General features: G+C 61.7%; 5 protein-coding genes across 5 annotated transcripts; 3 read left to right on the plus strand and 2 right to left on the minus strand.

The window, feature by feature from the left end:
- Window positions 1–3,299: 3,299 nt before the first annotated feature.
- Window positions 3,300–8,980, plus strand: VTJ83DRAFT_2312 (uncharacterized protein; the record flags this gene model as incomplete). The annotated part of the gene is made up of 4 exons (XM_071008569.1): window positions 3,300–4,194; window positions 4,321–4,804; window positions 5,002–6,985; window positions 7,046–8,980. The coding sequence occupies 4 exons, from the start codon at window positions 3,300–3,302 to the stop codon at window positions 8,978–8,980; spliced, it is 5,298 nt and encodes a 1,765-aa protein (XP_070868852.1).
- Window positions 8,981–11,575: 2,595 nt separating this feature from the next.
- On the plus strand, window positions 11,576–13,041 carry VTJ83DRAFT_2313 (uncharacterized protein; the record flags this gene model as incomplete). Its single annotated transcript, XM_071008570.1, has 4 exons — window positions 11,576–11,611; window positions 11,680–11,749; window positions 11,830–12,657; window positions 12,728–13,041. 4 exons carry the CDS (start codon window positions 11,576–11,578, stop codon window positions 13,039–13,041), a joined length of 1,248 nt encoding a protein of 415 aa, XP_070868853.1.
- Window positions 13,042–13,810: 769 nt separating this feature from the next.
- On the minus strand, window positions 13,811–15,661 carry VTJ83DRAFT_2314 (uncharacterized protein; the record flags this gene model as incomplete). Its single annotated transcript, XM_071008571.1, has 3 exons — window positions 13,811–14,192; window positions 14,347–15,144; window positions 15,216–15,661. The coding sequence occupies 3 exons, from the start codon at window positions 15,659–15,661 to the stop codon at window positions 13,811–13,813; spliced, it is 1,626 nt and encodes a 541-aa protein (XP_070868854.1).
- An 834-nt stretch (window positions 15,662–16,495) lies between these two features.
- On the plus strand, window positions 16,496–17,560 carry VTJ83DRAFT_2315 (60S ribosomal protein uL10; the record flags this gene model as incomplete). Its single annotated transcript, XM_071008572.1, has 3 exons — window positions 16,496–16,669; window positions 16,737–17,497; window positions 17,554–17,560. 3 exons carry the CDS (start codon window positions 16,496–16,498, stop codon window positions 17,558–17,560), a joined length of 942 nt encoding a protein of 313 aa, XP_070868855.1.
- A 498-nt stretch (window positions 17,561–18,058) lies between these two features.
- On the minus strand, window positions 18,059–21,806 carry VTJ83DRAFT_2316 (uncharacterized protein; the record flags this gene model as incomplete). Its single annotated transcript, XM_071008573.1, has 3 exons — window positions 18,059–20,175; window positions 20,244–21,081; window positions 21,219–21,806. The coding sequence occupies 3 exons, from the start codon at window positions 21,804–21,806 to the stop codon at window positions 18,059–18,061; spliced, it is 3,543 nt and encodes a 1,180-aa protein (XP_070868856.1).
- Window positions 21,807–23,411: the final 1,605 nt, after the last annotated feature.

Genomic DNA, 23,411 nt, shown 5'->3' on the forward strand with positions numbered 1-23,411 from the left:
TCGTTTCACTATTGGATCGATGCAAGGCAGATCGGTCTTAAGAACAGGTGAGGCGTTTTGTGGTTGATGTTTTTGTGGACGGTGGAGCCAGGGACGGGGAGGAAGCTCGGCTGCCCCGACCGACGCAGGCTCACAGCCTGGCATCGGCGCCGACGAGCCCTCGTTTCGGTTCTAGGGCATGCGCGACGTTTCGTAGCGCTGTTGGGAAATCGGAGACCGTCGGGCAGCTGGGAGAGAGCGAGATGCGTGATCAGGCCCTGGGCCATTTTGACAGCAACGCTACGGAAGAAATCCACAGGGATCGCTCGACGCGACCGCAGTCGCTCTTGAGGCCCAGACGTCCAGTTCCAGCCCCGTTGGTCGACCGACCTCACCCGTCGTTACCCCACGGGTTGAGGTTCATGGATCTTTCTGACGCGCTTTTCGGGATCTTTGGATGGTTCGGCGAGCTTTCGGCCTCTACCACCAGAGGTGGGAAACAAAGACCAGGAGGGGGCAAACGCATGCGAGCCGTCCCGTTTGCGTCGCCTCAGAGGGACGTTGTCATACGTAACTATCTCACATGGTCGATATTGCCCCCTAGGGTTCCCCGAAGGTGCGAACACACACCATCTCACCTATCTCAGGCTGGTGGTGGTTGACAAAGAGAGCCGACGGAGACGCGAAAGACCACCTCAGGTGTGGACCGTAGGTATGAGGATTGTCGAGGATGAAGGGTCCCTCGTCGAAACATGCAGAGCCGGGCTGAGGTGTCCAATACCCAGCGACTCTGCGCTGGCCATTCTAGGTGTTCGCAGAGGCAAGTTTTGGTTTGATGCACGTCCCTTCTCCCCACAGCCTTCGTGGACAGGGTGTTCTGCACACAATCGGACCCCACCCAGTCCTCCGGCGCAACGTGATCTCCTGGCCGCAAGCTGACCGCCTACCTGCACGAGATGGGCTTCGACCCTCAGACAGGCAGGCTCTCACAGCAAGGATGTGTCGACGAAAGTGCTTAACACGTTGTATACCATGATTTTAGGGAGAGCGAGTTTTTCTCAGGTCTTCACCGACACCGACTAGGTTCGCGGCGTTGACACCTCGCGACGCGAGGTGGCAGCGGCCTGGGCTGTGGATGGCAGCGACACGTCGTCTCCTTGTCACGTAGGCAACTCGTTCCCATCACCCTCTCGTTGGCCCCGAGATGAGCCAAAAAAAAAAAAAAAAAGAAAAAAAACCCAAAAAGGCCACGCGCTCTCCTACGGGTGCAGACGTTGACAGGAACGCTATAACTAGCTAAGTCGGGCATCGCAGAGGTTGTCATTTCCCCTGTGCGGCTTCCACCGTCCCGGAGCGGTTGGAAGAGTGGACGGGGCGACGTTGAAATGGGATATGGGCGGTGCGGGAATGCAAATCCCTGCAGAGCCATGATATCTCGGCTCCACCTCGTGCAGTGGACCCACCCGCTCCGTCCACGCCCAGACGCCCGCGACCGGGAGGCAGGGCAGGTCACGGCTGTTGTGCCGCTTCGAACTGCAAATGGAAGAAGGCCATCATGGGAGTCCGGGGCGCCGACAACCCCTGGTCGTGGATGGACGCTCACGTTGCTCACACAAACCGCCCTTGTCCCCATCCATCCCCATTCATCCTCCCATCCATTGTGCATTCGCTTCGTTTCTTCGCGGGCCCTGCTTGTCCAACCTAGGGCGCCTGGGCCTCGGCATCCCCCCGTTGCAGCCGAATGACGAGCGACGGCCAGGCCACCTCATCAACGAATGTAGCTTCTGGCGCCGGCGCCCGTGGTGATAACCATGTAAAACTCCGTAAATCAGGCCGACAGGAGCTCGCGACCCGGAGGCCCGACCGTCCATGATGGATGGCGAACCGCCCGCCGCCTCGCCCGGTTGGTCGCCTGCGTGCTGTCCACCATTGCGCAGTAACTAGCTAGTTAGTTCGATGTACTGTGTGCTGCATCCGCCCTGCCCGTTCCTGACGTTGGTGGCTCTCGTGCACATGGATGTCCTCCGATGAGTCCGGCCAAAGGTCGAACCTGAGAGTCCAGCCTTTACGCTTCGGCATCCATTTTGGCCATCCATGCCTTGTTGCTTGTTGGCGGGCTTGCCTTGCCTCGTGCTGCCTTCCCTGTCATTTGAGGACGTTTCTTGTGCTCGTTCCCCGATTATTTCCCTTTTTCGCCCACAACATATCTCGGCCTCCCGGTTCCCTTTTCTCAATCCTTCCTCTCGCCAACCCTTCATAATTTCCATCCCCCATCCCCCATCCCCCATCCCCCATCCTCCAACCCAACCCAACCCGTCGGACCCATCGCAGGCCGCCAGCGAGCCAGTTCATCGGCTAGCCTACACAGTACATGCTGCAAGCCTGGCCTGGCATGCATCGGGGCTACCCACGCGCATCTCGTCAGCCTTCCATGCCTTGACGTTCACGTCCCCGGCGCCGCACAAGCGAGGATCCAAGATCCCGGGCCTCTGCTCCCGTCACCCATTTCCGCGCGCCTGCTGGGTCCGTCCACGACCGCGGTTTGGCGCCCTGCCCGGGGGGACTAGGTCTTCCCCATCGATCCTCTTTCTGCGCCATCCCGTCCTCCTCCACCCAACCTTCGTCCGACTCGTCGTCGCTTTGATATCCTGGGCATTCCTACCTTGCCTTCCTGGTGCCTGCCACTCTCATCCACCCATCCACCCATCCATTCATCCATCTCTCTTCTTCGTCCCACCCACCTCATTTTTCGTGGCATTTCCATCCACGCTCGCTTTCCTTCCCTTGACCCCCCTCCTCCACTCTCTCGCACCCAGGTGGTCCATCTTCCCACTCCTGGGTGTTTACGGTGGTTTTCCCTTTTCTCAGCTCTTCGGCAGGCTCGCCTGCACCGTGCAGTGCTGGCTTGCCCTTCCTCCCCCAACATAAACCACACGCACCCTCTCACCCGCAAAACACGCCGAACGCCCCGGGACCGCTCCGGTAGCTGTCCTCGCACACGGGGTTGACGGACCCGCTGTCGTTTCGTCTTCTGGATCATCACCGCAACCCGGCCCACTCTCCCTCGCCCTCGCCCTCGCGTCCATTTCTCTTGGTCGGCTACGCTACTTGCCCCCATGCCATCATCTGGCGCCACCGCCGACATCTCACCCTTTCTCTCACCTTTTCTTCAGCGTCACCACACCTCCTCCGCGACGGCCATCTCGCTCCTTCTCGTCGACGGCCGCGGGCCCGCATCGGGTTTCTGAGCATCCCGCATTCTGCATCTTGCATCCCGCATTGCACCGACGGCGTCGCCAGTAAATTTGCTGGCCCGCGCCATGGCTCAGAGATCCCAACCCGCGACGCAGCCCGAAGACCAGGCAAATTCGGGCAGCCGCACTTCCTCTGCCAAGGACGGCGCAGGTGCGCCGGGGTCGACCCGGCAGTCTAATAGCTCCAACAACGCCGCAAGCGGGTCGTCCTCCTCCTCCTCCTCTTCCTCCATTCTACCTCGCATGTCAGACCCATCGCCCGCGCCGGCCTCCGGGACCAACTCTCCCCAGCCGCAGCAGGCCATGGACAAGACATCAGCATCGGCATCATCAGCGGCCGCGTCGCAGCCGTCGCCTTACGGCACGCGCTCGCGAAACCGCAACGGCGCGCCGCGCCCCAACTACGCCGAGGACAAGGACCTCGACCTCGACATTTTCGACACGTATGTCCAGCAGAAGAACGACGACCCCAAGAAGAGCGGCGCCAAGCAAAAAAGCTCATCGCCGGCATCGACCGCCGCCAATTCCTCATCCCAAGCGCCCGCGCGCTCCGCCGCCTCGACATCACGAAAGCCGCTACCCGATGAGCGCCAGCCCAAGGAGTCGCCTTCCCAGTCGGCATCGGGGCCGTCGCAGTCGGCGTCCGCCGCCAACGGCTCTGCCGCGGCGAACGGCGCTTCTTCCAAGAGCAAAAAGCGCAAGGCAGGCGATGCCAATTCTGCGGCCAGCACGCCGGCGTCCCACGGCACCCCGTCAGCATCCAACGGCGCATCGTCGTCGGTTTCGGTCCTGGCGAAGCGCTTGGCGGCCAACGGGAGCGGGGGCGGAAACGCCACGTCCGGCGAATCGAGCGCCGCGAAGTATGGCGAGACGAACCTGCTGACCTTTGACAACTGCGGAGCGATGCCTACCAAGGACGGCAAGATGATTGCCGACGACGGGACGGTGCTTGAGGTGAATGGTGAGTTTTCTTTTCCCCTTGTGCCTCTCCCGACTTTGCTGTTCACCGAATCCGATTCGATCCGTTTCCCTGCACTCTCTGCGCCGTGTTGCGTGACACGTTCCAATAATCTGACGCGCGATGCAGATCATGTCTACCTGGTGTGCGAGCCACCCGGGGAGCCTTACTACCTGGGTCGCATCATGGAGTTCTTGCACGTCAAGAACGATCCAACGCAGCCCATTGATGCGCTGCGTATCAATTGGTACTACCGCCCCAAGGACATTGGGCGCAAGGTGCAAGACACGCGTCTTGTTTTCGCCACGATGCACTCCGACATCAGCCCTCTGACGTCGCTGCGCGGCAAATGTCAGATCCGGCACAAGGCCGAGATTGAGGACCTGGCAGCCTACAAGCGACAGCCCGACTGCTTCTGGTACGAGAAGCTGTACGACCGCTACATTCAAAAGAACTACGAGGTGATCCCGACCAAGCAGGTTATAAACGTGCCTGAGCACGTCAAGAAGGTGCTGGACGAGCGGTGGAAATACGTCTTGACGGAGCAGGGCCGCGGCAAAGAGCTGACGAGCGCCGTCAAGACGTGCAAGCGGTGCACGCGGTACTGCGCGAAGTGAGTTTCACCCAACCATTCGGAGTTCCCTTTCTCCCCCCCCCCCCCCCTCGCCCTCGCTCCCACCCACCCCCTGGTGATCTGGTGGGGCCGGGGGCGTGGAACCAATGAGGAAAATTTGGAGAAAAAGCAGATGAGGAATGGAACGGGAGTGCGTGTGGAGAACCGGATACGCTGACACCCCTGTCCGAAAAAAGCAACGATTCGGTTGACTGCGCGGTGTGTCTGAATACGTACCACATGAACTGTGTCAACCCACCCCTGCTCAAAAAGCCAACCCGTGGCTTTGCTTGGTCCTGCGCCGCATGCAGTCGCGCCCAGGAGCGCAAGCTCGAGGCTCGCAACACGCCCAACATTGGCGACGTCCAGGGCCACGAGAACGACGATGACGAAGGCCTCGATGATGAGGACGAGGAGATGGGCGGGGTCGACGGCCCCAACGGCGTCGACACGGGCCGCACCAGCCCCGTCGACGAGAACCTGCACCCGCCGCCGACCGCCGAGCAAATCTACCACGCCAGCCTGTGGCCCTACCGCTACCTCGGCATGCACTGCAAGCCTGAGGATGCCCTCGATTTGGACGATCGCATCTTCCCCCGCGCCAGCACCCGCCTGGGCTTGCGCCACCAGGCCGTCGTCGTCCCCTGGTACGGCCGCCCCGTGCAATACGTCAAGCCGCTCGAGCTCAAAAAGTCGGGCAAGAGCGGCAAGCTCACCAAGGAGCAGCAGGCCCTCCTCGAGGCCGATCGCCTCGAGAAGGAGCGCCGGCCCAAGTGGATCCAGGACGAGCCCCCGGGATACATCGAGCGCGGCGGCGATGACACGGCCACGCTTCTCTTTAAGCCCCCCGAGGATTGCGGCGTCGATGTGACGGGCGAGCAGATCGACGCATACATGAGCAAGGCCCGCAAGCTGGCCGTCCCGCTCGGCCTGCCGCCGCAGTCGACCAACCTCCAGGACGTCGCGAGGGACCTCCTGTTCCGCCACAGCTTCGACGCCGACAAGGCGCTTGCCGAGCTCCGAAAGGTCCCCAAGGCCGAGTTCAAAGAGCCCGAGCTGACGCCTGCCGAGCAAAAGAAGTTCGAAGAGGCTGTCGCCAAGTACGGATCCGAGCTGCACAGCGTCAAGAAGCACGTCAAGACGCTGTCGGCAGCGACTGTGACACGCTATTACTACACGTGGAAGAAGACGGAGCGCGGCAAGCAGATTTGGGGCAACTTCTCGGGCCGCCGAAACAAGAAGGATGCTCAGAAGGCGGCGGCGGCCGCCAGCAAGCTGGCAGACGACGTCGCCGACCCCCACGACGACTCGGCCTTCGATGCCGACAAGGCCCGCGAGAAGAAGAAGAGCTTCGTGTGCAAGTTTTGCGGCACCAAGAAGTCGCGCAAGTGGCGCCGCGCCCCGGCGGCTGCGGTCACGCCCGTCACCGAGAACGGCGGCGGCAACGGCAACAAGAACGCCAACAAGGACAAGAAGGATCAATACATCCAGGCGCTCTGCAGGCGTTGCGCAGAGCTCTGGCGCCGCTATGCCATCCAGTGGGAGGATGCCGACGAGCTGGCCAAGAAGGTTGCCCAGTCCGGCGGTCGTGGATGGAGGCGCAAGGCCGAGGAGGACCTCTTCCGGGAGCTGCTGGCCGCTGACGAGTGGCTCAGCAGCACGCGGGGCCCATCGCCGGAGCCTAGCGCGGCCCCGAGCCCGGCTGCATCCCAGAGCGGACAGCAGGCAGGCGTCTCGGCGGCGACGCCATCCTCGGAGCCGCCGCGGAAAAAGCTCAAGAGCGGCAGCAACCTGGTGGATAGGGACGCAGAGAAGACGCCGTCCGAGACCAGCAGCGTGGTGGGCGGCCCAACGTCCAAGAAGAAGGACAAGGCGGCAGCGGAGAAGCAGCAGCAGCAGCAGCAGGCGCAGGCAAAGGAGCAGCCCAAGGAGCAGCCCAAGGAGCCACAGCAGAAGCCGCCGCAGGCGCCACCTCCGCCCCCCGTTCCGGAGATCCCCAAGCCGCGCACTCTCCCCTGCGCCATATGCCACGAAATGGAGCCCATGGGCGACCAGCACCTGTCGTGTCGCGAGTGCCGCCTGACGGTGCACCGCAGCTGCTACGGCGTGATCGACAGCCGCACGCAGGGCAAGTGGACATGCGACATGTGCCTCAATGACAAGAACCCGCAGCTTTCGATTGTGAGTTGCTTCGCCAAGAGCGGGAAGGGCCAAAAAAACGAGATGCTAACCATGCTGCAGCACTACAAATGCGTCCTGTGCCCCGTCGAGCTGACCCATCACGACTTTGTGGAGACTCCCAAGGTCTCCGGCTCGCACAAGAAGAAGACCGAGAAGGAGCGCGAGCGCGAGCGCGTCGAGCGCGAGGCGGCCCAGAAGGCGGCCGAATACTACCGCAAAAAGCAGGAAGAGATGAACCGCCCCGTCAACCCGCGCGAACCTCTGAAACGGACGGCCGACAACAACTGGGTGCATGTCACCTGCGCCGTGTGGACGCCCGAGATCAAGTTTGGCAACGCCAAGGCCCTCGGCCCCAGCGAAGGCATCCCCCTGATCCCGCGGTCGAGATACGCAGAGGTCTGCAAGGTCTGCAACAAGAGCGATGGCGCCTGCGTCTACTGCCAGCAATGCCACACGCCGGTTCACGCCGAGTGCGCGCACCAGGCTGGCTACGTTCTCGGTTTCGACGTGACGCCAGTCAAGAGTTCCCGCCGCGACCAGTTCCGCATCGTCACCATCAACGGCGAGAGCGGCCACATGTCGGCTGCCGTCTGGTGCAAGGACCACGTCCCGACCAAGGGCCCGATCCACCGCATGCACGAGGCCGTGGCCGAGACGGGCACCAATGCGCTCCAGCTCTTCGTGCAGAACTACAAGCAGGCCGACCTGACGCTGACGGGCTGCGCGCGCAAGGCGAACCAGATCACGGTCGCTTCGAGGATGTCGACCGCTCCGGGCGCGTCCGCGAGCATCAATCGCCGAACGTCGATCGCCGCCGTGGTGAACGGCGACCAGGAGAACCTGCCGCCCGAGCTCCAGCCGAGCGGCAAGGTCTGCCTCACGTGCGGCGTCGACGTGAGCCCCAAGTGGCATCCGGTGTCGTTCGAGAGCGATTTCACCAACGGCCACCTCGCCAACGCCGGATCCGAGGCCAAGAAGTTTGCCGAGCAGCGAACCTTCCAGTGCCACAAGTGCAACAAGACCGGCCGCCAGCCCGTGTTCCGCTCGCACGTCGCCCGGGAGCCGACGCCCCCACCGGAACCGGTCCGGCAGCCATCGCAGCCTGCCCCGACCATCCTCCCGCCGGTGCGACCGGAGGAGCCGAGACACCCGAGCCGCGAACGGGGTTTCGGCTGGGCCCCCAGCCACGCCTCCCCGCCGGTGGTGCAGGCTCCGGTTCTTCAGGCTCCCGCGCCGCCTCCCGTTGCTCACCCCGTCGGGCCGCCCCCCGTGCAGCAGACGGTGGCTCCGCCGCCGCTGCCGGCAGGGCTTGCGCCGCGCGCGACGCCTGTCCAGCCCCCGCCGTCGTATGCGCCGCCGCCGCGGCCCTACGACTGGCACCGACCACCCCCGCTGCACCCATCGCGCGAGGTTAACGGAGGTCCGTCGCCGCCGACGACGTCTATCCCGCCTCTGGCGCCGCCCAACCACCTTCGCCCTCCCCCCATCAGCATGTCCCACCCCGTCGCGTCTCCGCCGAACGGCCACCTCTCTCAGCCCCCTCCGCCTTATGTGAACGGCATCCCGCACCCCCAGTCCCCTCCGCGGCGTGGCAGCGGGCCGCTGCCCACCTCCGCTCCCAACGGCAGCACCTACCACCCGCACCATTCCCACCCGGCGCCGGAGCTTCGGCCTCACCACATCCCGCCGCTCAACCCGATGGCACCCGTCCCGGAGCCATCACCGCCGCATCCGCCTAACTACCTCCGCCCCTGGGGCCCGCCGCCAAGCCACCATCATCACCACCACGGCAACCGGAGCAGCCACCACACCAGCCCTCCACCGCCTCTTAGGGATAGCGGCCTGCCTCCGCCGGCGGCCCTGGGTCATCACGAGTCCCCGAACGTTGTGCAGCTCGCGCCCCCGCCTCCCCCGCCCCGCCCCCGCCGCAGCACCAGCATCAGCTCCAACCCCCGCCTCCTCCGCCGCCTCCGCAGCAGCAGCAGCAGCCGTTGAGGGAGCCGCCGAGGGAAGCACCAAGAGCAGCGAGCGGTGCTAGCTCGAACCCGTCGCTGAGGAATTTACTGTCGTAGGATGGCTCGACAGGGGTGGTTTGTGTACCACGCTTCCAAATGGTGGCTAGCTCCGTGATTGGAGATGGCGGAGGGTGGTATGTGGATGGCGGGCAGCAGCAGTTGACCAGGCCATGCGGAGGAGAAACAGGAAAGGAAGCCGGGCTGTTGGTGGAGACATTAAGAGCGTGGATAACAACAACGACGCCAGAGGATGGTATGCCCTTTGAAGAGGGAGTGACTTGGCCTCTCTCTTGAGGTGTTGCGATGACGATGGGTTACAAAGCTCCTTTGCTAGAGGATGAACGTCTTGTCAGACTTGTTGGAGTTGGCGTTTTAAACGGCGAAGAGCTTCACGGATATAGTGTGGTCATAGAATCAGGATGGGGAGGTCAAGATATGGGTCTGGTCTGGACAGGCGCGGCACGGCATGGCATGGGCATGGAATGGCATGGCATAGCGCTTTGTTTCATGTCTTGAAGAAGGATGTTTTTAGTGTCTTGTACTTGTAAACTTCTGGTGCTATTCCCCATCCAGGACCCTTGGCTTCTTTTGTTTTTTTGTGCGTGATGTGGTCAACCACGTGTGTTGTCTCGATTCTGCTTCGGAGGGTAGATGAAAGCAGGTTTCAGGGTGCACTGTACGGCGTGGCAAAGCGTTGATGTTGTGAATGGTGAACTCGTGGCGGATCGGATGGACTTTTCAAAGGGGGGTTGGAGCGGCGGAGTGGTGACATCAAGGTGTTGTCATGTGTTGTTGAAGCTGGTCTGTTTCTTCCATGATAGGTGGTAGTACAAGCACAACGCACAATGCGCGTTGTGTAAGTGTGCCTAGCGGGACGTGACCGGTGTAACAAGGGTTTTCCTTGGGCCTCGAAATGGTTGCTCTCGGCTGCGCCGACAGCCTTTTTTTTCTTTTCTTTTTTTTTTTTTGTGTGTGCTACTGCCGCTTATGTTGAGGAGGATGAAAGGATTTGAGCCATGACTTGGTGGTGATATTTTCTTTTTTTTTCCTCGTTTACCTACGCAGCACAATAGTTATTTCTTATTTACTCCTTTGGACCTGGGCTTGTTTCAAGTGACGATGCTGTACATACTGCAGTGCTTGCCCGGTGAGCCTTTCAAGTGTGTAAGCGGAGGCGCAGAACACCCCTGGTACATAGGTACCGTAGGTACATGGAATACGGTACCTTACCTAGGTACCCGAGGCTGCTTGGCTTAGCGGCAGCGGTGAGAAACACGGGCAAGGCAGGCCAGGCATGATGCCTTGGGCTGCTTCCATCTATTGATTAGGCACCTGCTACGATTGGGTATTTGTAGCCTTTCAGACTACCTACCTGACGTAGCTAGGTGCCTGAGGTAGGTGTTCTAGGATACATGGCTAGGTAAGGTACCTAGGTGTGTTTCGGTGGGTACCGTACCTAGGGGACTGGAAGTTTGGAGGGCTGTACATAGTGGACGTGTACCGTTACTAGCACCTAGGTGCCTAGGTAACTCTCAATCCGGGCAGCGAGGAACATCGTCAAGCAGCAGGTCCACGGGTTCCCCGAAAGATGGATCGCGATCGCAACCCCGCCGTCCGATAATGTGTTAGATACGGACACATGGATGCGCATCGGGCTGAAGGTCCTTCCATGCCCTGTTCGCGGGTGGAAGGCCCCCCGGTTGCTGTGGTGGTAGAAGGAAACAGCGGAAACGGTGGGTATGGGGGCACCACGCGCCGTACCCCGCTAACAGCATCAGCCACAGTCCAGAGCCTTCCACGGATTTCCATGCGGAGGGGCTGCGGCCTGTTTCCAGCCCAGGGAACCCCAGGGAAGGCGGCGAGGCGAACTGTTCGGGAACCAAAGAATTTCATCAGCCTCTGCGAAGCCGCATACACTTTTTTTTTTCTATGCGCCAGTTCCAGAGACGGCAGACTGTCCGTTGACCCGACTGCGTGACAACCACTTGAGCGGACAATCGCCAGTTTTTCTTTTCTTTTTTTCCCCCTCCCTTCTCTCGGTTCTGGGTATCCAGTTTGAGAACGGTCCAGCCTCTGTCCAGGAACAAACCCGCTGCTACCGCCACTAGGTATCTGGTAAGTTGGCTCTCAGTCGCATCCTGAAGGCTCTCCTTTTGTTGCCTTGCCCCCCCTTTCAGTCGCAGCAGAATGCCCTAGACGATTCGTTGCAGCCAACCGAGCATCGAATCCAATCCCCTCCGGTCCGGCCTCGACCCAAGATATCCCGCGCACTTCACTTTTGCCCTGTCGCGCATTCCTTAACACTTTGCACTGCTGCGCACCGCCCTCCCTAGACGGAACCTAACCGTGCTTGAATTTGATTGTTATCTACGCGGGGAAATCGCATCGCATCGCATCGCTTCGCTGACCTCTCAACCGCATATACTAGTCGGCTCGAGTCTCGAACCTCCGGTATCCCATCTTCATTCCCACCGCTCGCCATACATACACATACACACCCTGCCAGGCATACGGATACCCCTCAGCCGCATCCCACCCACCGATCCTTCCTCCCCCCGTACAGTAGACATACAAGATGGTCAAGGAAACGAAACTCTACGAGACCCTCGGCGTATGTACCCCCTTCCCCTGGATCCTCGCTGGCCTGTTGAAGAGGCACAAGACTGAGACGCACCACAGGTCTCGCCGACCGCCACAGAGCAAGAGTTGAAGAAGGCATACAAGACGGGCGCCCTCAAGTTCCATCCTGGTACGTTTTGCTTTGCTCCATGGCTTGTTGGGCTTTGTTCCTTTGTCATTTCTGCGCAGGCTGGCTAATTTTGCCCGCAGACAAGAACCGTGGCGACCCCGCTGCCGAACAAAAGTTCAAGGAAATTTCCCACGCCTACGAGATTCTCTCCGACCCCCAGAAGCGCGCGGTATATGACCAGTATGGCGAGGCCGGCCTCGAGGGTGGCGCCGGTGGCGCAGGGCAAGGCATGGCTGCCGAGGATCTTTTCGCGTCCTTCTTCGGCGGCATGGGCGGCGGCTTTGGCGGCATGTTCGGCGGCATGCCCCAGCAGCGCGGCCCGGCCAAGGCCAAGACCATCCACCACGTTCACCAGGTGGCGCTCGAGGATATGTACCGTGGCAAGGTCTCCAAGCTGGCTCTCCAGCGCTCCATCATCTGCCCCAAGTGCGAGGGCCGCGGTGGTAAGGAGGGTGCCGTCCGGAAGTGCATGTCTTGCGACGGCCGCGGCATGAAGACCATGATGCGCCAGATGGGTCCCATGATCCAGCGTTTCCAGACGGTGTGCCCAGACTGCAACGGCGAGGGCGAGACGGTGCGCGATAAGGACCGCTGCAAGCAATGCCTCGGCAAGAAGACGATTGTCGACCGCAAGGTTCTGCACGTCCATGTCGATCGCGGCGTCAAGAGCGGCACCAAGGTTGAGTTCCGCGGCGAGGGTGACCAGGCGCCTGGCATCCTGGCCGGCGATGTCGTCTTTGAGATTCAGCAGAAGCCCCACCCCCGCTTCACCCGCAGGGACGACGACCTCTTGTATCAAGCCGAGATCGACCTTGTCACGGCCCTGGCCGGTGGCACCATCTATATCGAGCACCTCGACGACAGGTGGTTGAGCGTCGAAATCCTCCCGGGCGAGGCCATTTCTCCTGGTACGTGGGCCCTGCGCCTCTCAAGGGTCAATGTTGATTTCCCCCGTGCTTTGCTAACTCCGACCCGCAGGCACCGTCAAGATGATCCGCGGCCAGGGCATGCCCTCGTACCGCCACCACGACTTTGGCAACATGTACATCCAGTTCTCTGTCAAGTTCCCCGAGAAGAACTGGGCCGTCGACAATCCGGCCGCCTACGACACCTTGCGGCAATGCTTGCCTCCACCCGAGCTTGTCAACATCCCACCCGCCGAAGCCATGACGGAGCCCGGGGACCTCGAGGACGTGGATAACTCCCAGAGAGGCTTCGCCGGATCAGCTATGGATGAGGACGACGATCATGAACATCCTCACGCGGAGCGCGTGCAGTGCGCGTCCCAGTAAAAGAGGTGTGGTGTGATGCGGGGTTGTTACGCTTCAGAGTTGGGGGATGAGGTCTGGCGTAATGGAAGGAGGGAGACCCGACTCCCCCCTCCCTCCCCCGCGGCATCTCTGACACAAGATGCAGAGTCACGAGTCTTCTGGGCTTCTGGGTAATGAGATATGAGGAGAACGGCGGTGGTGACGGACGGGCACATGAGAAAATACCCCAGGGAGGAACAGACGGGAAGTCATAGATGTCTTTTTCTCCGGCATGCATGAAGGGGGTTGTGGGGCCAGGATCATTTTATTTTTGTTTCTGTTTCTTTTTCGCACCTTTGGTAAGGCGGCGTTTTCGAGAGGATAGAGGAGGCATCTGGGCTTGCTTTCGCGCACGCGCGGCGGAGGTTGTTGCTCTGCTGCCAATGGGTTCGGTAGCGCTAGGCGAATGATAACGGGTATTTTGACCGGAAACTCGGAAGCCGTTTCTATCTTGAGCTGTATTGAATTGTCTGCCCGTGCGTACCTAGGTAGGCCAAGGCCTCGCAACCGCAAGGCCTGGGTGCTTCTATTTCCGAGGCATGCATGGCCTCGACCGAATCGACGGGGCGCGGCCGTGTCCCCTTGGTCGTTTCCCCCGCCCTCCTCGGATACGGATGTTGGCCGTACGCAGCAAGGCTGACAAGGAATGCCGCCATGAGATTTCCTCCGGCCCGAGCTTACAACGAAAAGATATGCAGATGCAACATGCTGCTGTCTTGTTGAGGTCGAGGTCGATCCCGGTCACCCACCCTCACTCATAGTCCGTCAACTTCCTCAGCGCCTCGGTCGTGTACAACAGCCTGTGCAGCTCCGCCTCGCCAATATCCGCACCGCCGGCGGCGGGCAAGTTCTCGACCGGGACAAGCTTCCCTTCGTCTCCTGCGTTGTCCATAAACATCAGGGTGGCGCGGCGGCGGCGGCAGCCAGGCTCCTCCTCCGCCTCCGTTGTCGCCGACGACGATCCCTTTTGGGTCGGGTCCAGCGCGACCACCAAGCGGCAGGACGTGTTTCCCGGGCCCGACGTTTCTCCTTCGAGGACGTCCAGGTCGAGAGGGTTGCCGGGAAGCGGGATGTTGCAGCGGTGCTGGAGGGTGTTGTCGGGCCAGAGCTCGTACACGAGGAGAGCCGGGACGCTGAACGTGGGTGGGGGTTGGTTGGTGGGTTGGTTAGCTGGTGTGGTACGTTGAAAGGTGGGGGGAGGAGGGGAGGTGGGGGAACAGGTGGAACGACACAGGGGGGCGGAAAAGAAAAAAAGAAAAGAAGAAAAAAGAAAGAAAAGCGACATACCGCTCGGCCACGATAAATACGAGCGTTCTTTCGGTGCCATCCGTCGTGACATGCCACTTCGACGTCGCAAACACCCTCGTCACGGCCACCTTGGTGGCCTCCTCCAGGCCCTTGACCTGCTTCACGTGCTGGAGCACCGGCGCCCGCGCCAGCAGCCGCCCGCCGCGCCAGTCCCACACGAGCACGTCGTCGTCGCCGCCGCCCGAGAGGAGCAGCTCCTCCCTCCCGCCGGGGGCGATGCACAGCCGGCTCACAAAGTCCTCGTGGCCCAGGCAAAAGCCCTCGATGACGTGCGCCTGGGGGATGCCGCGCGAGACGCGAATGTGCTCGTCCCGGTCCGCGGTGACGATGTACTCGCGCGTCTTTGCCGCGGGGTCCGACGACGACGACGACGACGACGGCGCGACGCCGACGGCGATGGCCGTCAGCATCGACACGTGGCCCAGCAGGAGGGCGTGCTCGAACCGGGGGCGGCTCGGCTCGAGCTGCTCGGCCTCGCGCGCCGCCTTGCGCTCGAGGCTGATCTTTTGGTTCTCGAGCGCGCGCAGGTTGCGCTTGGTGTGGACGGTGAGCTCGTTGGCTTCGGGGCGGAGGATGACGGGGGTCTCGCTGCGGGAGAGGGGGATGGTCGGGGTGAGCGCCGCCGGGGTGGCGGCGGCGGGGGAGGACGTGCTGTCGGGGGTGGGAGCGGCGGCGGGGATCAGGGGAAGCGCGTAGACGTCGCCAAACTTGTCGGCAGAGAGGATCGTGCGGTTGTCCCGCGTGAGGGTGAGGGCGCAAGGGCGCTTGGGCATGGCTCTGGGAGAGGAGCGGGTTAGCTCGTTGGCATCCGGGGGCTGGGCGAACCGGGAAGAAGGGGCAGGACGTGCCTCCGGCTGAGCTCCTTCAGGTGACCGGCGCCATCATGCTCAAACACCCAGATGGTCTTGTCGCAGCCGGTGATGGCGATCAAGTGACGGCCGTCCGCGGTGGCATACAGACCCTGGAGGAAGGCCCGCTCGTTGGCGGGATTGTCATACTGAGCGGCCTTGCTGCCCCTGGGCTGCCCATTGGAAGACGGCTGTTGCCCGTGGCCGTTGGGCGCGGTAGCGTCATCGCCATCTTCGACTCTGCGACGCTTGGCCGGCGGTCCCTCGGGCGCGGGCGAGTCTTGGGCTTCCTCGGCCGGGCGGGTGGCCTCGGCGGCATGCTGATGAGGGTACGTCCATGTCGAGACATGCTCAAGACGGGAGTTGAAGGAGTGGATATCGCTGCCCTGGGCGGCAAAGACGATGCCACCGCATGCCTTGACGAGGTGGTACGGGAATGCCACCATCTTGAACTGCCAATGGGCGGGTGCAGCTAGCAATTGGCCGTGAGGGTGACAGCAGGAGAGAAATGTCCGGGTGATGACCCCGGAGCTCTCCGATCTACGAACCACGACCTACATGTTCAAAGTTAGCAACTTGGGCATGTCGAAACGAAGGATGTGTGAGATCCAGGGAACCAACCGGGACAACAATGGGGTCTTGGTCAACCTGTTTCGTTTGCAGCGCTTGTAATGAGATTCCTTTCCCTTGAGTGAGCGAGCTCTCAGTTCATCAACGTCGGATGAAAATTGTCGTCACTTCAGCCACGTGTGGCTGTGCTGGCTGTGTAAGACGGCCTACTGTGAGCCAGCAGGCGATGCGGCGAGAAACCCTCGCTCGGCTTTTGCGCCAAGCATAGGCCCGGCTGTGCTGGGCTGGGTCGAGGCTGTCCGCTCCCACATGGAGGAGTGATAGCCTCGAGCGGTGCAGAGCAGGTTGGTCCAGCTGCCGGAGGTGCTCGTGGGACAGCGTACTGCGTACCTATAGTAGGCTGGCTGCTGTCTCGCGTCTTTGTGTGGCTGGTGTCTCTCCCAAACTTGCCGCACCCGGAAAGGCAGAGCGGGGCATCAGCACGACGGGGACCCGGGGGTCGAGGGAGGTGGGGCGCTGGGCGGCCCCTCATTGGTCGGCCGAGGTAACCCTACCACGGTCGGACGCATCGATTGTGGGCGACAAAATCATTCTGGCGATTCTTGTGCTTGGGGAATCTTTCACCCAAAGCATCCAACCATTTGGACCTCTGTTTCCTCAAACACCAAACCATCGCCCTTAAACATCCTGCCTTCATACAGAAAGAAGATATGGGGGGCAAATCTGGAAACAAGGCCGGCTACTTCGACAAGCTGAAGGGCTTGTTGGAGGCGTACAAGTCCATCTTCATCGTCTCGGTCGACAATGTCTCGTCGCAGCAGATGCACGAGATTCGCCAGGCCCTCCGTGGCCAGGGCGTTGTCCTGATGGGCAAGAACACCATGGTATGGCTTCCTGTCCGGCCGGCTGCGCAGCAGGGAACGCGTCTGACCAACCTCCCCCTCTCTCCAGGTCCGCCGCGCTCTCAGGACCTTCGTCGCCGACGCCCCCGAGTACGAGCGCCTGCTGCCGTTCGTCAAGGGCAACATCGGCTTCGTCTTCACCAACGGCGACCTCAAGGATATCCGCGACAAGATCCTGGCCAACCGTGTTGCCGCCCCCGCCCGTGCCGGTGCCATCGCCCCGGTCGACGTGTGGGTGCCTGCTGGCAACACCGGCATGGAACCCGGCAAGACCTCCTTCTTCCAGGCCCTCGGCGTCCCCACCAAGATCGCCCGTGGTACCATTGAAATCACGAGCGACCTCAAGCTCGTCGAGGCCGGCGCCAAGGTCGGCCCCTCGGAGGCCACCCTGCTCAACATGCTCAACATCTCGCCCTTCACCTACGGTATGACCATCGCCCAGGTCTACGACAATGGCAACACCTTCCCCCCCTCGGTTCTCGACATCGGCGAGGAGCAGCTCCTCAAGTCGTTCTCTTCGGCCATCACCACGGTCGCTGCCGTCTCCCTGGCCCTCAACTACCCGACCCTGCCCTCGGTCATCCACTCGCTCGTCAACACCTACAAGAAGGTGCTGGCCGTTGCCATCGAGACCGAGTTCAGCTGGCCCGAGATTGAGGAGCTCAAGGACCGCATCGCCAACCCCGAGGCCTATGCCGCTGCCGCCCCGGCGGCCGCTGCTGCTGCTGGCCCGGCCGAGACCAAGGCCGAGGAGAAGAAGGAGGAGTCCGAGAAGGAGGAGTCGGACGATGAGGGCTTCGGCGGCCTCTTGTTCGTAACCCCCCGCCCCCGTCCTCGCCGGAGCGTTTTGCTGACAACCCCATTAGCGACTAGACGTGATGACTGCATGACGGTGTTGTTGGGTCGGCAACTGTGGTTCGGGTCGGATCGGGATTCTGGGAATCTTCATCATCCATGGCTACGTAGATCGGCTGCGGCTCAATCAAACACTCTGTGTCTGACGGTCACTTGGCTGGTTCATTGCGTGTGGAAACGGCAGGTTGTGCTGACGAAAACAAACAAGAGTTGCCCGTTGGCAGTGTCCCGTAATGGTAAGTTTGTCTACGTCCTATTCCCTTTTTTTCCGAAGCCCCTGCACCCGGTGTCGATGATTATTCCAAACAATTATCAAAGAGCTTTTTAACCCTGATTATCACTTTGATGACAAACCCATCAAGATGAGACACTTTTATTTTTCTTCCTTGGCGTTCCATTTACATCCTGTTGTTACATGAGCATGGCATCGAGGCTAACTGAAAAAAAACAAGATCCCTCGAAGAGTTCCGTTGTGACAGCCTGCCCAGGGACACGCACGTTTGTTACCCCACCCGGCTATCCCACAGCTGCTGCTGCTGCTGCTGCCGCCGCCACGCCAGACTCGTTGCCATGCTTCCGTATCTGCCCTGCATTGTCCCCCTGTAGAGAAAAGGAGGAGGAGGCATCCGCCCCCGTCTCCCTCTCCAACACCTGCTTCGCAACCCGTATCGCCTCGTCGGGCACTCCCGCCAGCCTCGCCACCTTGAGCGCGTGGCTCTGCCTGTTGACCCCCCTGCGCAGCTTGTGCACGTAAACAAAGCCCCCATCCTCGTCCTCGGCCACGTCCGTACAATACATATCCACGCTCCCTCCATGCTCGCCCGGATCGCCCGCCGCGAGACCGTGCTCGGCGCACAAGTCCGCCACGGCGTGGAAGTGCGTCGCGAACAAGGCCCTGCACCGGTTGACGGTGGCCAGGTGATGCAGCGCGGCAAAGGCGACGGCGGTGCCGTCCTCGGGGGTCGTGCCGCGGCCGACCTCGTCCATGATGACGAGGCTCCGCGGCGTGGCCTGCCGCAGGATGGCGGCGGTCTCGAGCATCTCGACCATGAAGGTGCTCTGGTCCGCGTACAGGTTGTCGGCGGAGCCGACGCGGCTGTAGATGGCGTCGGCGAGGCCGATGCTGGCGTAGCTCGCGGGCACGTAGCTGCCGAGCTGGGCGAGGATGGTGATGAGGGCGGTCTGGCGGAGAAAGGTGGACTTGCCGGCCATGTTGGGGCCCGTGATGAGCCAGATCCTGGCCGGTTTTGCGGCCGAGGCGGCGGGTGGTGGGGATGGGGACGGCTGGCCTTGTTGGAGTTGTTGCTCCTCCTCCTTCTCCTCCTCCTTCTCCTGTTCGTTGTGTTCCGTGGCCTGTGATGATGATGATGAGGGTGACGATGATGGTAATGGTAGCGGCGAGCTGCTGCTCCCGAGACCAGCAACGCCGCCGCCGACGCTGCCAATGACGCAATCGTTTGGCTGGAACGTCCGGCCCTGCTCTTCCAGCCCTCCCTCCACCGTCGGATGCCTGCCCCCGATGATGACGGTCTGCGGCGCCGCCGTGACGGCGGGGCGCACGAGCCCCTTCTCGGCCGCGAGCCGCGCGAACGAGGTTGCGATGTCGAGCTCGTCGAGGACGCGGGCGTTGCGCCGCAGCCGCACGAGGTTGCGCACGACGCGGGCGCGGAGGGAGGCGAAGACGCGCTGCTCCTCGCCGCGGATCTGGAGGCGGGTCGCGTCGAGCGACTCGCCGAGCGAGGTCCATTCGGGGAGGTGGAAGCTGCGGGTCGTGCGGCTCGTGGAGAGGGTGCGGATCGGCGGCTGCTCTTGCTCCGGCGGTTGGTCTTGCTGGCCGTCGGGCGCCGGTTCGGCGGGTTTCATGGAGGGGGCGCGCTTCGCGTCCTTGCCCTTGACGTGGCAGATGTGCCCCAGCCCCGGCGTCCAGCGGAGCGTGAGCGAGGCGGCGCCGAGGCGGACCCGGAGGGTCTCGGTCAGCTCGTCCTTTTGCCGGCGCAGGTCGGCGAGCTGGGCGTGCAGGCGCGAGAGCATCTCGGACGCGCCGGGCTTCATGATCCAGACCTCGTTGTCCTCGCCGTAGTGCTCGCGGAGGGAGGTCGTGCCGCCGGCCGAGGCCTTGCGCTTGGCGGCTTTGGCGGAGGCGACCTTGGGGAGGAGGGCCTCGTCCTGGTCGCTCCCTTCCGCCTTGACGATCTCCTGGGCCAGCGCCATCATCTCGCCGGCCTCGTTGTCCTCCATCTGGTGCCGCTGCACGAGGCCCTCCTCGTCGATGGCGTCGCGGATGGCCCGGGCGAGCCGGCGGGGGTGGTCGAGGCTGATGCGGTCGACCATGACGGCGAGGCAGTCGTCCGGCGGCTTGGGCGAGCCCTTGCTCTTGGCCTCGGTCCGCGGCTGGCGGCCGGCGGAGGCCTTGAGGAGGCTGACGATGTCCTCGGTCGCCTTGATGGTGTTGGCGAGGCGGAGGAGGTCGTCCGGGTCGCCGCGGTTGAGGGCGAACCGCTGGACGAGGCGCTGCGAGTCGTGGGTCCTGCGGAGCAGAGCGACGACGGCGTCGCGGAGGTCTTCGTCTTCCAGGAAGCGAGCGACGAGGTTCTGGCGGAAGTTGATGACCTCGAGAGAGGTGGAAGGGGCACCTGCGATGCCGGGTCAGCCATCGTTCCACCCTGCCCCGCTTTGGGGGATGCGGTTCGAGCCAGCGTACCGAGCCACTCGCCGAGGAGGCGAGCGCCGCTCTTGGTCACCGTCCTCCGGATCGCATGCAGCAGGCTGCCCCGAAAGGCGCCGTCGCGAATGGTCTGCTTGAGCTCGAGGGCGCGCATGCTGTTCTTGTCGATGGTCATGACGTGCATGGCCTCGTGTCGGACGGGCGGCTGCAGCTTCATGCTCAGGCCGCGAAGGCGGTCGCCGACGTAGTGGATCAGGAGGCTGCCGGCCTGCACCTCGTCGCCCGTCATGGCGGCGGCTGTCTCGGCGGGCACGTCGGCCTCGAGCACAGGCCGCCAGTCGGCGAGGCCTCGCAGGTCTCCCTTGCCGGACGAATAGGTTACGAGATGGCGCTCTTCTTGGAGGATGGACAGGAGCGCGTTGTTCTCGTCGCGCTCCAGGGCGCGGTCCAGGACGATCTCTCGCGGAGACACGCGAGTCAAGATGGCGCTGAGCGAGCCGAGGGTCGCCGGCTGGGTGTAGAAGCTCCCTGTTGACACATCCAGCCACGCGAGACCCAGGTTCCCGGCAGCATCGCGGGGTAGCTCCACCGGCTCGGCTTCTCGTTGCCGGCCAGGCCCGTCCTCCTCCGTCCGGGCCGGCTGGGACACATGGATGGCCATGACATAGTTGTTTGCATAGGGGTCCATAAAGTTCTCGTCGATGAGGGTGCCCGGGGTGACGATGCGAGTCACCCTGCGGGTGTGCATCAGGCCGCCCGACCTGACCTTCTCGGAAGGGTCGTTGGGGAACTCCTCGGCGATGGCTACGTGGCGGTTGTAGTCCTGGACGAGGATCTTGAGAAAGCGGTCCAGCTGGAAAAAGGGGAAGCCGGCCTGGCAAGCGAAACAGAAACCCATCAGAACACCAAGCTGGCTAACGAGAACGACAACACGACAGCAGCAGCAGCCGCAGCAGCCGCCGCAGCGGCGGTGCCGGCGGCTAGGTGGTCGAGATGAGGACACAACAATACCATTGGGACAGGGCCAGCGTTTGTCTTCTTGTGGGCTATCTTGAGGTTGAGCAGGGGGCCGTACTCCTCGGCCTGTTCCAAGTACAGCTCGTAGAAGCCGCCGACGCGCGTGAGCAGCACGCAGTTGTCAAACTTGTCCATGTTGCGGCGGGCTTGCAGCACCACGGTCGGGTACGCGGGGCCCTCCTTGTCCTCCTCCTCCTCCGCCGCGATGCCACCGCCCGCGGTGACGGGCGGGAGCGGCCCGGATGGTGGGACAACAAGTCCCTGAGGCAGGTCGTCCAGGCTGACCGTGGTCCGCGTCTTCTTCCCGCGGACGTGGAGGAGGGGCGCGAGGGCATAGGGGGGTCTGTGGCGGGAACCATGCCAGCTCGCAGAGGGACTGCGCCGGCGCCCCACGGCGGCGGCAGCGGGAGACGCCGCCGCCGAGGACGACGACGACAATGACGACAGTAGAGCAGCAGCGGTTACATTCGGCCGGATGGACCACCCGAGAGTGGCGGCTTGACAGGGCGGAATCGGACGGGCGCGCGAGCTGAGACAGGCGATCCGATGAGGCGGGATCGGCGCTCGGCGCGGGGCAAGCATGAAATGGCCTGTTGGTCAGTCGTGTAGGAGGGGAATGATTCGCGCTGTGCAACCCCGGCGGGGGAGGACGGAGGGGGGGGGAGCAATCGATCGAGGGTGCGTTGGTATTGTCGACCACTGATTCACTCGGATCGACGCCCTGGTGGTGGTTGTTCGACGCAACTCTGCCCCGGGTGCCGACGCGACACGGCTCACGTGGTGGTGGTGTTGTTGTTGTTGAGGTTGAAGGAAGAAACCGGAAGCTCCCCAGCGACGGACAAGAGACGGAAAGTTTTGGAGGATGCAGCACCCGGGCGAAGCTTTGCTGTGGCCCCACCCGCCTTGGCCACATTCAACACATTCAACCTACCATGGACGTTTCCACCCCAACCCTAAAGTCAAAAGTTCCTCCTTCAACCCTGGCCGGTAACTAACATGAGCAGCCGTGCGGCATTCATCCACGGACCTGGGAGATGGAGCGTTTTCCAAGCCACATTGCAAGACGTTTTCTCCCTCGACAAGCCAACCCTCGGGAAATCCAGGGCCTCAAGCGAGATACAGGGAGCTCAGCCCTACCAAGATATGCACGGCAAAGTGAAGCACGGCAGTGACGGGGGATTTCCAGGGCCCGTTGCTTTTTGGGAGAGGGAGAGCTTGCATCAGGGTGGTTCCGTTATATGTAGTGTACTATAACGTGACCGACAGGGTTTTTGGCCAGCCAGGGTTTTTGGCCACCCCCTTTTCCCCACCTGCCGGGTCAGCCCACAATACTAAAATCAGGAGTCTCGCGATGACCATGAGCAATACAAACAGGGCAGTTTTGAGGCTATTCGCAATTAAACAGATACATACAAACGCAGAGAAATTAAAAGAAGGCTGGCGGTAAGGAGACAAGCAAAACACATAGTTAATCAGTTAGTCAAATAAGTTAGTAGCTCTAGGCAGCTCTTTCCAAACGATCTTTGCGATCTTAACTACCCTACGTCTAGATATACGATATTCCTTCTCTTTAGCTTCTTCTGCTGCACGTACCTCTCGCTTATACTCCTCCTAGCGATAGTCCTCTACCGTTAAGATTCGAACCCCTTTAACCTGCTTTTTCTTGCTCTTCTTCCTACCGTTTTTCTGCTTGTCAACGAGCTTGTTAGTTAAAAACTAAAGGGTAAGATTATTAGCTTAGAGGCTTTCGTAAACGGATTTAATATTAGTAACGTATTATTTTACTAGGCTACTGTACAGCTAAACCAAGTCCCTAAGTAAGCTATCGATCCTGGATACTAAAGCCCCTGTAACGAAGAACTTTGCTTAACGACCTTACGAATCTGTAAGGCGTACTGTTAGAGTTACTAGGCGTAAAGCAGGGTTATCTCCTAGGCGCGAGGCAGGGCTATCTCCTAGGCGAGGGGCAGGGCGAGGGGCAGAGCGAGGGGCAGGGCTATCTCCTAGACGCGAGACAGGGCTATCTCCTAGGCGCGAAGCAGGGCTATCTCCTAGGCGAAAGGCAGGGTAAAGGGCAGGGCGTTCAGATAAGTATCCTAGAGTAGCGTAGACCTTCTCGGGGTTAAAGGGTAGGAGACCTGTACTACGCTAACCGCTAGTAATATTCTTCCTTATCGTCTTCCTTGC

The sequence above is a fragment of the Remersonia thermophila genome, chromosome 2 (genome assembly GCF_042764415.1).
Source record: "Remersonia thermophila strain ATCC 22073 chromosome 2, whole genome shotgun sequence".
NCBI classification, from domain to species: Eukaryota; Fungi; Ascomycota; class Sordariomycetes; order Sordariales; family Chaetomiaceae; genus Remersonia; species Remersonia thermophila.